Source organism: Aethalodelphis obliquidens, unplaced genomic scaffold, assembly GCF_003676395.1.
Source record: "Aethalodelphis obliquidens isolate GAN/ISIS:26980383/991018 unplaced genomic scaffold, ASM367639v1 scaffold42, whole genome shotgun sequence".
Classification (NCBI taxonomy): Eukaryota; Metazoa; Chordata; class Mammalia; order Artiodactyla; family Delphinidae; genus Aethalodelphis; species Aethalodelphis obliquidens.
The window spans coordinates 3,130,986-3,145,517 of NW_020837986.1; the positions used below are offsets into that span (position 1 = coordinate 3,130,986).

Below are 14,532 nucleotides of genomic sequence, written 5' to 3' on the forward strand. Positions count from 1 at the left end.
CCCCGCCTGGATAAATGCTCCAGAAACAGGCTGACCAGCAAGGGGTCTCCCAGGTGATCCACCTCCAGGCAGCAGCCACCTGACCCCACCCCAACCCCCCTTCCTTCCTTCCTGGGGGGCGGGCAAGGCTGAGATTAAAGCTCAAAGCTTGGAGACTTCCCTGGTGGCGCAGTGGTTAAGAGTCCGCCTGCCAATGCAGCGGACACGGGTTCGAGCTCTGGTCCGGGGAGATCCCACATGCCGCGGAGCAGCTAAGCCCGGGAGCCACAACTACTGAGCCCACGCACAGCAACTACTGAAGCCCGTGCACCTAGAGCCCGTGCTCTGCAACAAGAGAAGCCACCGCAATGAGAAGCCCGTGCACCTCAACGACGAGCAGTCCCTGATCGCTGCAACTAAAGACCGCGCGCAAAAACCAAAAAACAAAGAAAGCTCAAAGCTTGGAGCATGTCTGTGGTGGCCGGGCTGCTGTCCGAGGGTCTTGGGGCCAGGGTGATGAAAACAACATGAACCCACTCTCGGGGGACAGTTATCACCCCAATTACCAGGCGGGCTGCTCTGGTTCAGTTAACCTTCAAGGGTTAGTCACTGACACTGTCCATTCTGATTGGTTGAGTCCTGCACTGTACCAGTTGTTAAATATGTTTGTGATCAGCTCATATTCATTAAAACGTGTGTAACTGTTAACCGAAGCACCGCCCACCGAAACAGCGTCGCACATCGCTCACATACCTCCAGTGGGGCATGTACCGAGCCTCAGGGCAGGCGAGGCTTTACCCGGCCCCTCCCAGGGCGGCTCTAAGGATGCAAACATCACCACCAGGCAATCACCAGCGCGGAGCCCCGTACAGAGGAACGTGGGAGCTGGGACGCTCCCGGTACAGGTGAGCATGTTGAGGCCCAGAGGATGAAAGGAATTCCGCCGGGGACTCACAAGTGTTCTGCTGTCTGTTTCTTATCTAATCCTTACAACACCCCTGCCCAGGAGCAGCTGGGGAAACTGAGGCCGGACCCAGCAACCACCATTCTTTCCCTCGACTGGATTTTTGTTTTGTTTTGTTTTTTTCATTTTTCTCCTCTTTTCCATGTGCCTTTCCTTCAAGGGACCCTGCTGCTGACTCACTGAGTGCCGACCCCTCCTTGTCCCGCCTTATTAAGCCCGCCCCCATTTTTATCAAATGTGTGTGTCCAAGCATAGTGAGGAAATCTGGAAGAACAGACCCCATCATGTTTTCTTCTTTCTACATTTTTTCATTTTCTGATTCCTTTTTATGATAAGGTTTGAAAATGAGAAAATACAGTTGTGTGTTAAGGAAATACAGCAGTGCAGTTTTGGACCATGAGCTCTAATACAAGAATGAGGAGGTGGTGGGGGTGGAGGCATCCTCTGCCTTCTAGTTGCTAAGTGACCCTAGGCAAGTCCTTCCCCTGCCTGGGCCTCAGTCTCCCCATCTATTCAATCAGAAGAATGTGCTAGCTATTCTTCATCTCCAACCCCTACTCCACCCCACCCATTTTCCCACCCTGCTCTGTGCCCCAGAAGTTGGCCTCTGCGGTCTGCACCACCCAGACACACTTGCTGGCTGGCTTCTGGGTCCCAGAAGCTGGGAGGAGAGAGAAAAGGCAATATTTCTTCCCTGCTGGCTTCCTCCTTTGGGTCACATTTCTGGCAGTAGCTCAGCCCTCTCCATGACTACAGCTTCTGCGGGGTGGCCCCTGCTTTATGTCTCCAGTTCTCAGTGGAACCCCTATCCCCTGCCCTTGTCCACCCACCCTCCCATTCTTCCCACTGTTGCTCTTCCATAGGACCCTGATGCCTGGGTTGGGTCCCTTTATCCACCATTTTTCCCCTCACTAAATCCACCTGAATTGGATTCCGTTCCCTGCTGGAACCTCAAGTAACACAAGGAGTTGGTTAGTCTATGCAGCAAGTATAAATTTCCCAGACCACATCCCCGGTATAAGAAACCTATTTCCCTATTTCTTCATATTTAAACTCATTCTAGCTTTTAAGCTCCCATTTCCACTGAAGGTAGGGAAACAAAGTGCAAACATTAAACAGAACAGCCACTTCACTCCACTACTCTTTCAGTAAATGCCCCTTGTCTTCAGGTTTCACGGGCGCACTCCAAGCCAGAGCCCAGAGGCAAGGTGGGGAGGCGTCACATGCCGCACCAGCACCTGGGAGGGTTGTCGGGCTGGGAGTGGCGCTCAGCCCTCACTGGGCTCTGAGTCGGGGTCCCCCTGATTCCTGTTGCTGCAGGAACTACAGTTCAGCCAAGGCCCCTGATAATTCCTGAGACCCTGAGGCCCACTCAGGACAGCATACACACTCAGCCACATGCACACCCTCTCTGGGGGCTTGAGGACTCTAGCCTGCCCCTCGATGCTGTGCTGGAGTCGCTGGCCTCACTGATGCTGTCCTCAGGCCGCTGCATTTCTACACTTCCCTCGGCCACTCTGCTCCACCAGTCGGGCGCCATATTGGGCTTCCCTATGAGGCCTTCCCTACAACATTAACTGGGGTTGACTTGGAGGATGGGATGCTGGACACATTCTCGGGAGCCCAGTAATTCTAAACCCTAACCACAGCCCCTCCATCTGGTCCTTCCACACTCGCTAATTGAACTCATCTCCTTCAGGGCAGGAGAACATTCTTCATTGCCACCCGTTCTTCCCCACCCTGTGGTTTATGGTGTAAATTGTGTGCTCTGGGTCCCCTTGGCTTTGTGTGTGATATGCCAAGCCAAGCTTTGAGAACTAAAAAAACAAGTGAACAGACACATTTCTCTCTCTCCTGCATCTGGCTCTTGGAATCAAGCACTTTGGAACTCAAAACTCTAGAAGCTGACTCTCAGTTGCCCAGGCTTCTCAGGGATCCTCCCTCCCCTGGGGTCTCAGCCTCAAGGTCCACTCTTAGTAATAGGGATGATCTTCAATGTCACTTGTAGCTGTGACCAGCTCCAAATCATTCACTTACTCATTCAGTTAACAAATATTTCTTGGGTACTGTTAGGCACCAGGTGCTATGCTGGGCACTGGGAATACAGTAGAGAATTGAAACAGACACGATCCATGTCTTTGGGGAGCCTGGAGCCTCCTGGGGAAGGCAGGTGCTCATCAGAAGAGGGACAGTAATGAATGTAAAGTGACAACGGCATAAAGTGCTGTGAAGGAGAGGCACTGGGGCTACAAGGGCAAAGAATAGAGGAGTTCACCCTAGCAAGGAGTTCAGCGGGGGTTGAGCTCTGAAGGCGGTGTAGGAGCTTAACCACACGAAGAGAGGAAACCAGAGGTTCAAAGCAGGAGATGCCAAGGGCCCTTGGTGGCAGAGAGCACAGAGCCCGTGAGAGGCTGAGAAGAACAGAGAAGCAGAAACATGCTCCAGGCCCGGCTAGGTGTGCAGGGTCTTTTGGACACCTGAAGAATCCTAACTGTATATTTTTTTATTATTATTATTAAACCATAGGTGATTTATAATATTATATTAGTTTCAGGTGTACAACATAGCTATTCAAAATTTTTATAGATTATACTCTATGTAAAGTTAGTATAAAATATTGGCTACGTTCCCTGTGCTGTACAATATGTCCTTGCAGCTTAGTTATTTTATACATAGCAGTTTGTACCCCTTAATTCTCTACCCCTATCTTTCCCCTCCCCCATATCTTAATAGCAGTGGGAAGCAGCGGGGTGGGGGGTGGCACTGTATCTGGATTTCTAGATATTCCCTGTGAGTCTGGTGTAGACAGAGGTCAGAGGGGAGGTGGAGAGACTAGTTAGGAGACCTTAGACCAGAGCAGAGACAATAGTCCCTAGAAGTAGTGCAGTGGTGACGGGATGAAGAAATCTGGATGGATTCAAAAGTTGCCCCGAAGTTAAGAGTGGTGGGACTTGGTGATGGATTCGACATGGGTGGGGTGGGGGGGAGGAGTGAGGGAAAGAAAGATTAGGGTCCCTATTCTGCAGGAGTGGATAGAAGTGGACAGGTGATGGCATGGTCGGCTGAGACGGGAACTCTGACACAGGACCAGGTAGGGCAGGAAGGTTGTTTTTAGACGGTTTGGGGCAGGCTAGGCGTGAGGGTCCCATGAGATGTCCAAGGGGAGGCGCCAATTAGCAAAGTGGATTTGTGGGTTTGCACTCAGCAGGTGGTTTGGATCTTGGTGAGCTGTCTGCACACAGACAGGAAGAGTGAGAAGAGCAAACAGAGCCCCGAGGACTCCCGCGTTCAATGGCCTGGTGGCGGAGGATAAGACTGAGGAACCCAAACGGCGAATTCAAGCGTAGCGTAGAAACAGTACAAAGAAAATAGAAACTAACAACCAGAATGCGTGACAACCAGAATGCAAAAATGCAGGGCTGCCTACAAATAATGAGGCATGAAACCCATTCCCAATTATCAGAAATAAGTATTAAAGCTGGAGATACACAGTACGTTAAAATAATTTATTATGAATAACAATGATCATAATCATCTGCCTGTAAAAATCCCAAATAATTTCCCCCTAAAATGAGAGACAAGAGAGGAAGGAAAAGCATATGATGGGAAATCAAGATTTCTGTATTTAAGATAACCTCTGGTATAGTAAAAACAAGAGGTATGACTTCTAACCCACCCAAGGAAACTAACTGGAGAAAGCATGGCTTGTTAGAAACAAAATGACAGAAGTAAACCAAACGTAATAGGTGACACAATAAATGTGCACAGATTAAATTCATCCAAGACGTAGATTGGATCCCAAACCCAAATCCAAATTGTTAGACTTCAAAGTGAGATTTTCCTGATATTTTGATGGAAGACCCAGGAATACCAAACCCTGCGCTGGAGGACCCAGGAATACCAATACCAAACGACCCCTTCTCATGAAGTTCCCGAGAGACAGACTCTCCAAAAACAAAAGAAAATAGAAAACAAGTTTCCACATTATTATGCTTAGGCTTGAGCCCTAACAAGGACAAGGGCACCAGTTCATGGGTTGCCAGATGCAGCAAGTAAAAACACAGGATGCCCATTTACATTTGATTTCAGATGACACCAAAGAATTCTTTATTTTTTAATTTTTTAAAATAAAAATGATATTTGCCTTGGAGAAATATAGGTCACGCAAGAAATGACAAAACAACAACAAAATAAAACCCAAAAAACTGACACCTCCAGGCACAACAGCATTTACTAATGAATATTAAAAAGTAATTTTATTATTTTTGTCTGCTCTTTCCCCAGCTTTAACTACTTGTTTTTGGAAGCTTGAGTTTCTAAGAAAATTCCACAGCTATCCCAGCCCCTACGATGTGACTGAGGTTAAAATCCCATTCCCGCCATAGGGAAATACATTTCTATCCTCGGGGATTCTGAGCTAGACCTTAGGAAGTTAAAAAAAAAACAAAAGGTGCTTTCCTTAGGATCCTTCTAACATGGGGAAAATGCAGCCACTGTGCATTGAAACATGATCCAGTTTGGATTCCTAAGTATATTTCCAGCCTAAGCATGTCCCATGCAATATTTGGGACATACTTGAGCTAAAAACGGGTCATTATTTGAAATTCAAGTTTAACTGGGTGGCCCATATTTTATGTAGCCACCCATCATGCCATAGCAGGTATATTAGAAAATGAGATCCAGGAAAGAGGGAGATGCCACCCACCCAGCCACGTAAAGGGGAACGTGGACTAGCAGGTGACCTTCCCACTAGTAAAAGCGGGCTCACCGGGCTTCCCTGGTGGCGCAGTGGTTGAGAGTCCGCCTGCCGATGCAGGGGACACGGGTTTGTGCCCCAGTCTGGGAAGATCCCACATACTACGGAGCGGCTGGGCCCGTGAGCCATGGCCACTGAGCCTGCGCATCCGGAGCCTGTGCTCCGCAACGGGAGAGGCCACAGCAGTGAGAGGCCCGCGTACCGCAAAATAAATAGATAAATAAATAAAGCGGGCTCACCAATCTGCAGTCTGGCCAGTGAGGTCGGTAACTCCTCCTGGGAAGAAGTCAGGGCGAGCAAAGGGCAGCAGCTTTCCCTCTCTGTCCTCAAATCAATGATGTGTACGAAAAGCCCACGTCCAGGGAAATGCCACATAAAGGTTCAAAGTGAAGAGATTTCCAGGTGACCGGCAGTGGTATACAGACGCTTGCTGAAATGGTCAAAGGAGAAACACAGGAAAATCTATATGAGCATGTAAACCAGAAGGGAACCCAAACCACATGTTCACAGCCTCGTGGTGAAATGTAATAAGGGAGGGAAGGCCTGACTGTTGGTGAGCTGGGTGGAGCTCGTACTGCCTCATAAGAGCTGAACTTTGAGAGCTGGTTATTAAACCATTGGTAGCTTGAACTTGGCCTTAGCAGGAATGTCTACACCACGGAAACTGGCAGATGCTACAAAGCAAAAAAAAAACCAATTTGCGCTGTTGGTTAAACATTTGTTGGATTGACGGCACCATAAGTCACCAAATAAAAGTGTCGGAAGTGGTCAGTGCCTCACCCTTATCCGTGGGACCTTTCAGCGTTCTCGCCAATCCACCTCCAGTCTCTGCACTTGGGGAATTCGGGTGGATGGGCTCTTGTTCCCAGAACTGCCCACGCTTGGCAGGTCGGAAATGCCAAGGAAGTTACAAACATTCCTACGATAGCCCTCAACAAATGAGTCTCTTGGGAGTTGGTGTACACACGCCCCAGGCCCCTCCCCCTTTGGCTGGGGTAATTCTGAGCTGTGTGCTTTACACCATTTCCCATAGTTTCCCCAAAGGCCTTCAGAAGGAGCAAGATGGCTTGATCACTCATACTGTTACCGAACGCAAGTCCATGTGCCTGACGCACAGCGAGGCAAAACAATACCAAATGTCAGAGTTTGGAGCAGAGAAAGGTTATTGCGGGGTCATGCAAGGAGATGGGTGGCTCGTGCCTTAAAAACCCTGAACTCCCCAGAAGCTTTCAGCAAGTGAGGGAGGGGCGTGGTTAGTTGTTGCAAACTTCTTAGTGTCAGATCTTTTGTTCTTAAGGTCAGGTCACAGATGTTCCTGTAAACCTCCGGGAACAAAACAAATGTTATTCTCTGTGCTGACAAGAAAGGGCGAGGTCCCAAGGCTCAACTTTCACCCTCTGAGGTCCAGGTCCTGGCTAAGAGGAGGGGTCCCTGCACGGGCTGGGTTACCCTTCCAGGGAGAGTTCGTCCAGCACCCAGTCTGGGTCCTCCCGCCAGTGCCCAGGCCCGGGTGAGGAGGCAGATATCAGCTGGTGGCACCCTCAGGGCCAGGTCCCCAGACCCCACCCAGCCGTCATCACTGAGGGAGCCAGGTGCCCAGGACCCAGCCGGCCCTTGGGCTTTTCATTTAAACTGGAGCAAATCATTTGTATAGGATCGATAGGAATACATGTGGTAGCAGATACCCATCAGGTGAATTCCCAGCTCACAGCAATTGCCCTTCTTTGAGGAACGCCCCAATACAGAGGTGGACCTGAAGTAATGATGTGCAGTGTCCTTGCAACTTAACTCTAGTGGAAGACAGCTGATCTACGCTGTACCAATTTTTGAAACTTGAACGGAGAGACTGAAGCTGGTTGAAGCTGTTACCTTAATGGCAGTGTCCATATACTCCAGTTACTGAGAGCTCCATGGACCTCACGAGACCCATGGGGACCACCACCGCCATGAGGACGAGGAGGTGGGGAGGGGGGAGGGGTTCACCGCTGCTTCAAGGCCTGGGCCTGGCAGTGGGTGGCCATGGCGAGGGCTCTAGAGCTCTGCGGGACAGCCCCAGCCAGTCCCCGGGCCCCCCAGATCACCCGCCAGCCCCAAGGCCAAAGGGCCTGGAGAGCCCCAGGAGAGCGCAGGGAGGACCCCTGCGAGCTGACTGTTGGGAGCGGGACTCCGACTGCCTCCCTCAGGGTCTTGAGACAACAGTCTCATGCTAACGGCTGCAAGCCCCCCACCCCACCCCTATTACAATCCTTTAAACTTCGTAAATCTTTACTTGTTTCCATAAATGTTTTTCTAAATATGATCTTTGCTTGATTCTTCTTGGTATGGAAAGATATGCTCAAGGAAGTTTTAGAAAGTATAGAGACTATACTGCTACAATTTTTTTTTTTTTTTTTGGCGGTACGTGGGCCTCTCACTGTTGTGGCCTCTCCCGTTGTGGAGCACAGGCTCCGGACGCGCAGGCTCAGTGGCCATGGCTCACGGGCCCAGCCGCTCCGTAGCATGTGCGATCTTCCCAGACTGGGGCGTGAACCCGTGTCCCCTGCATCGGCAAGTGGACTCTTAACCACTGCGCCACCAGGGAAGCCCCCGCTACAATTTTTGCCTCATTCTTTTTCACCATCTGCATGTGAGTGTACATACAAATGTATGTCACTTCCCCAACCATACCTGCCCTTCCTGAATAAACTACTTGCACTTGAATCCTTGTCTCAGGCTCTGCTTCTGGGAGAACCCAGGTGAAGACAGTCACATCCCTGGTAGAACACCATGAAACTGGCGAGCTCCAAGCAGCAGGGAGCACGGAAGCAAATCCACAGGGCACCTGTCGGGGACTAATGCTCAGTGTTGAAGTGACCCCTGGGGAGGTGCGGGAGGGCTGGCTTGTGGCACCCGGGGCCATGGCCCCATGTCACACCCCCATCACTGATGTTGGAATGAGGCCTGAGTTGCTCCTGGGGCCAAGTGTGGAAAGGGGGTCTGGCTGACTTCAGGCTGCTAGAGCAGAGAGACTCTTAGGCACAGATTCTTGATCTTGGATGTTCAGTCTCCAGAATTATGAAGAAATGAACCTCTGTTGTTTCAGCCACCCAGTCTGTGGTATTTTATTATGGCAGCCTGAGTTGACATGCATTCTCCATTGAACCCTCCAAATTAACTAGTGTACCATATATATTAATTATTCTCTTTGTTTTATTTTTTTTGGCCACACCACAGGGCATGTGGGATCTCAGTTCCAGAACCAGCGATGGAACCCATGCCCCCTGCAGTGGAAGCATGGAGTCCCAACCACTGGACCACCAGGGAAGCTCCAGTAATGTGAAAACTCTGCAGCTTTGGCTAAATTTCCTTTGCTTTTCTTTCTTTCCTCCCTCCCTCATTCCTTCCCTCCTTCCTTCCTTCCTTTCCTTCTCTCTTTCTTTCTTCCTTCTTTTCTTTCTTCCTTTCTTTCTTTCTTCCTTTCTTTTTCTTTCTTTCTCTCTCTTTTTTTGTATCCTCTCTCTCACTTGCTTCCTGGCCCCTCCCTTTAGTGGGCTTTTACAAGTCTAGGTGTCTTATAGCAATTTACAAGTAGCTGAGCCTTAGATTTACCAGTTCTACTGATTTTTATGTTTTCCGTCTCATTAATTTTTACCTTTACTTTTAATTCTCTCCCTAGGTTTATCTTGTTGCTTATTCTCTAGCTTCTTGAGTTGGATGCTTCATCAAGTTTCAGTCTTCCCCATTTAACAACACAAACATTTAGAGCCATGGGAGTACTCGTTTACATTCCATGGGCTTTGCTATGTGAAGTTCCGATTGTCATTATGTTCTGAATGGCCTGTAATTGCAGTTTTGTTCCCTTCTTTGATTTGAGTTATTTAGGAATAAATTTCCAACTGGTTTAATTTTCTTTCTGTTTACCCTTTTGTTTTCAATTTCTGTTTTTTTTTTTATTGCTTTGTGGTCAGATAATGTGGCTGGAAAAATACTGCTTGTTAGTACCTCGGAGGTTGTCTTTGTGGCTTAGAATGGCATCCGTTTCTGTCAGTTCTTTACAGATGCTTGAATGAAATGTCTTTTCTGTTTGTATTTATTTATGACACTGAACTTAGTTTTTCCAAGCTGACATTCCTTGGAGCATGGGTCCTGCAAGTAGCTCTGGTGATCCCAGTGCCACCAGCATGGACCCAGAAGTCCTCAGGCAGAACCACCATGGACCTTGCCCCGCTCAGTGTCTCCTGAGTGCAGCCTTTTCTCCCAACACCTCATACCACCTCGAGCAGCTAGAACGTATTTCAGAAAATCCTGTTTTAAGGTTTTCTCTTATTTCTTGAGGATCAGCTACTTATGAAGGGTCATGGGACAGGCATACCTCGTTTTTAGGGCACTTTGCTTTATTGCGTTTTTTACCAATGGAAAGTTTGTGACAACCCTGCATCGAGCAAGTCTATTGGCATCATTTTTCCAAGAGCATTTGCTTACTTCATGTCTCTGTGTAACGTTTTGGCCATTTTGGCAATATTTCAAACTTTTAAATTATTATTATATGGGTTATGGTGATCTGTCTTATCAGTGATCTTTGATGTTACTATTGTAAAAATATTACGACTCCCTGAAGGCTGAGATGATGGTTAGAATTCTTTAGCCATAAAGTACTTTTAAATTAAAGTATGCAGGGGCTTCCCTGGTGGTGCAGTGGTTGAGAGTCTGCCTGCCGATGCGGGAGACACGGGTTCGTGCCCCGGTCCGGGAGGATCCCACATGCCGCGGAGAGGCTGGGCTTGTGACCCATGGCCGCTGAGCCTGCGCGTCCGGAGCCTGTGCTCCGCAACGGGAGAGGCCACAATAGTGAAAGGTCCGCGTACTGCAAAAAAAAAAAAAAAAAAAAAAGTATGTAGATTGTTGCTTTAGACATAATTGTGTGACTATTGCACACTATAGTGTAAACCTAACAAGGGAAAGTTCGGGGCGGGGGGGTGGGTAGGAAGCACCCCATCAGTATATGATCTTCCTCCAGGGATGCTTGGAAGGGGATGCTGGCACTGGGAGAGAAGCTGGCCTGAATGTCATCAGAAGTCTCTCCGAGGGAATTCCCTGGAGGTCCCTCCAGGGAATGGAGGACTCCGTGCTTCCACTGCAGGGGGCAGGTGTTCGATCCCTGGTCAGGGAAATAAGATGCTGCATGCTGCGCAGCACAGCCAAAATAAATAAACAAACAAACAAAAAAAGAATTCTCTCCAAGCCTGAAGGATTCGGATTCATAGTGACTCTGATTCTCCATCCCACCCCCTAATGATAATTGCTGACTCGGCTGGCCAAGACACACAAGTTTTCATCTTCAGGAAACATTGTTTCTGCACATTCTATGACCTCTTCTCCATGCCTGCTTTTCCAGCTGTTGGCAGCATCTCTCAAGATGATCAGAGTGGGAAGGGAGGGAGAGAAAGCAGATCTGACCTCGCTCGCTTTATTAGTCTCTGACATGCACAGGCCTGAGAACTGCTGCCCAGACAGGTGTGTCTGCATCCCTCTCTCCCCTCCTGTTGCCATGGTGAGTGACCTGTCAGGTCCCAGGCATGAAGTAGATGCTTGGAGAAGGCTGCAGGCTGGAGGACCATTCAAGACGTCTGTGAAAAACATTAACAAGCCAGGCCTTCCCTCCCTCTGTAATGGATTAAATGTTAGCCTGCCCCGCTAATGGGTCCTTGGCCACAAAGAAACCTACAACAGCTAATGCCCTGTTCCTCATTATGTGGATTTCAGTGACAGAAGAAATGCTTTCATTATCATCTCCATTAGCAGACTTACAGATGCTTGAATCACTTGAGTCTGGGCCACCCCTGGTCACAAGCATGAAAGAGGCCATGGGACTGGGAACAAAAAAACATTGTCAACATCATCAACAAACACCATCCTGGGCTTTGGGGACACATCAGAGCAGATGCTGAACCACTAGTTAGCTCCCAGTAGGGCCAAGAGTTCCTTCAATACTGGGTTGCAGGCTTAGAGGAAATGGGCTGTCACGTAAATGGTGTGGAAGTTACAATTTACCAAGGACTCCTTCTCAGCAAAGTATACCAGGAGCCGTGCTTGTGTATAGGACATTCAAGTTGGTGGTGGGATACAGCAAGCATGACTCTGCAGGTCTCTCATTCCTCACAGGGGACAGCTTAGCTTCGTTGGAGACACTAGGATTCCCATCAGTGCAGAGTAAGGTCCTGGCCAGAACCCAGGAAGCCCCCAGTGAGCACTGGTTGAGCGTTTTTCACCAAGTCTGAGCTAGGACTTTGGGTTTTCTCTCTTGGGGAGAAGGCATGCTCTGTATGTGTGGAGAAAAGTGAAAAAAATACTGGTGACAAAAAGAACAGAATGGGGACATTCTTAGGACTCTTGTCAAAGTTCCTATTCGCCTCCTTCTGTGCATATGACAGGCCTGTAGTTCCTCAACCCCTGAAGTTAGGTGTGGCCATGAAACTCACTTTGGACAATGAAATGTCAGTAGAATGAGCATTTATCATTTCAGTGGAAGTAAAAGAATAAGGTAGAAGCGATAATTGAAGAGACAATGCCTGACCATTTTCCAAAACAAATGAAAGACACTAATCCATAGATTCCTGAGGTCCAACCAACAAATAAAAGGAAAGAATAAATAAAAAGAAATCCACAGGTCGACATCGTAGTGAAACTGTAGGAAAACCAAAGATAAAGAAAAGTTCTTTGAAACAGACCTATGAAAAGACATAGATTCACTTCAAAAAAAGTGAGGTAACCATGGGATTCTGAATTCTTAACCACAGGATAGAAGTTAGAAAGAAACTGGGCTCTGCTTCAACATGAAGAAAGAAAATAGCACAACTACTCTCAGCAAAAATAACTTCGAGAAGGAGGGTGAAATAAATACACTTTCAGACAAACGAAATCGAAAGTGTTTGTCAAGAGGAAATTCTTAAAAAAGAAAACTTTGAGCAGAAACAAAGTGATCCCACGTGGTGAGTCTGAGATGCAAAAGCAGATAGAAGTAAATGTGAGCACAAGTGTAAACAAACCAGCAATACCATCTTGTGACGCTTCCTTTAAAATTAGGCTGAAATACAGGGAACATAACATAATAAGTCAGGAGGGAAGCAAATGAAGGAAAAGCCCTGTATTATCCAGGAAGAAGGGAATACTTATCAACTTTAAGCCTTGATAAGTTATCTATAAATGTTTTCATTGTAGAGTAACCACGAAAGGATTAGTTCTACAATGCATAACTTACAAAATAGTGAAAGAAATGGGAAGGTTTTTTTTAACGTCTATTTAAAATAAGGGAAGAAAGGAGAAAAAAAATGAACCAAAGAGTAGGCTAGGGAGCACAAAATAAGATGGTAGGTTTAAATCCAAATATATCAGAAATTATATTAAACATGTAGGTTTAAAGACAGGTAAATAATAAATTAGGAGTTTGGGATTAGCAGATACAAATTATTATATATAAAATAGATAAACAACAAGGTCTCACTGTATAGCACAGAGAACTATATTCAATATCCTGTAATAAACCATAATGGAAAAGAATATATATATATATATTCAGATATATATATATCTGAATCACTTTGCTGTACACCAGAAACTAACGCAATATTATAAATCAACTATACTTCAATTTAAGAAAAAGACAACAGTTTTGAATGGCAGCTTCCCCCAAGCCCACCTTGTCCCTTGAAAGCGATGGGCAACAAGCAGCCTCTTTCTGATGACACACGCTGCCCATTGTGACTGTCCGTGACTGCCCCGAGACATCACATAGTTTGAGTCAGAGGCAAGGGCGGGCTGCCACATACCTTCTTCACCTGCCTGAGGGGCTGCTGTGGTTTGGGCTCTTGCATCTGTTTTGTGTGGTTCTTCTGTCTCATGTGCCATTTGATGACTGTCTGCTCTCTGTGCAGCTGCTCCTAATAGCCCCTTGTCCTTCTTCAACCCACCGCTCGTGGTCTCAAAGAGCAGGGAGCACAGGTTGTTCTGACATGCGCCAACAGAGCTCCAAGGGCCAACGCTGGCAGAGGACTGCTCCGTCTTTCTTACCAAAGGGCTTTTCCACGAAGGACATTTCATTCTGACTCCGGGCATCGGACTCCTCTGCTTCAAGAACTATTTCCCATGGAGCCAGAAGCCTTACAAATTTGCCCTTACAACCCTCAACACCGAATCCCACTCAGAAGATTTCAATACCACCTGGCATCATGCAGGAGAAAGAACCCCAAAAAAGCTAAAAAGATGGCCAGCTGCAAATACAACGCCTGCCACGTGTTCCCCATCAAAAAGCTGGAGGAGCATGAGGCTGCCTGTGTCAACAGAAGCACAGTGGAGGAAGAGGACAGCTTGAGCCCTCTGAAGTTCAGCCTTCCAAGTTCAGAGCAGAACGGAAACACCCCTCCAGTGTCCCGCTGGCTCCCCAACTCTGATGTCTGGAATGTAGATAGCACGAATTCCCACCCCATGTTTGTCCTTAAGACTTTTGTTCCCCAAAAGCTTACTTGTGAAATCGACACGAGAGAGTCAGAGAGAGAGGACCACACCCCATCCCTGACCCCCCCGCCAGAAGATCATCAGACCAGGAGAGTAAACCGCCAGCCGCAGAAAGGAGATGCAGGCGTCTTAAATGCATGAAAGGAGATGCAACTCACCAGAATAAAAGGCATACAAAGTCAACTACAGTGGGATGCTCCTTTTTACCTAACAGATAGGTTTAATAACACTCTGCTGACAAAAATGGGACAAAATGGGCACTTTCATAACATTGGTAAGAGAACGTAAGTTGGTAAACTTTGCTGGAGGGCAATTTGACAATAGCTATAAAAATTATCAACGT

General features: G+C 47.6%; 1 protein-coding gene across 1 annotated transcript; it reads left to right on the forward strand.

The window, feature by feature from the left end:
- Positions 1-13,763: 13,763 nt before the first annotated feature.
- GTSF1L (gametocyte specific factor 1 like) lies at positions 13,764-14,286 on the forward strand. The gene is given in 2 exon segments (XM_027078266.1): positions 13,764-14,231; positions 14,233-14,286. Coding segments are annotated over 2 exon segments (465 nt in total). The 5' UTR covers positions 13,764-13,820.
- The last annotated feature ends 246 nt before the right edge of the window (positions 14,287-14,532 follow it).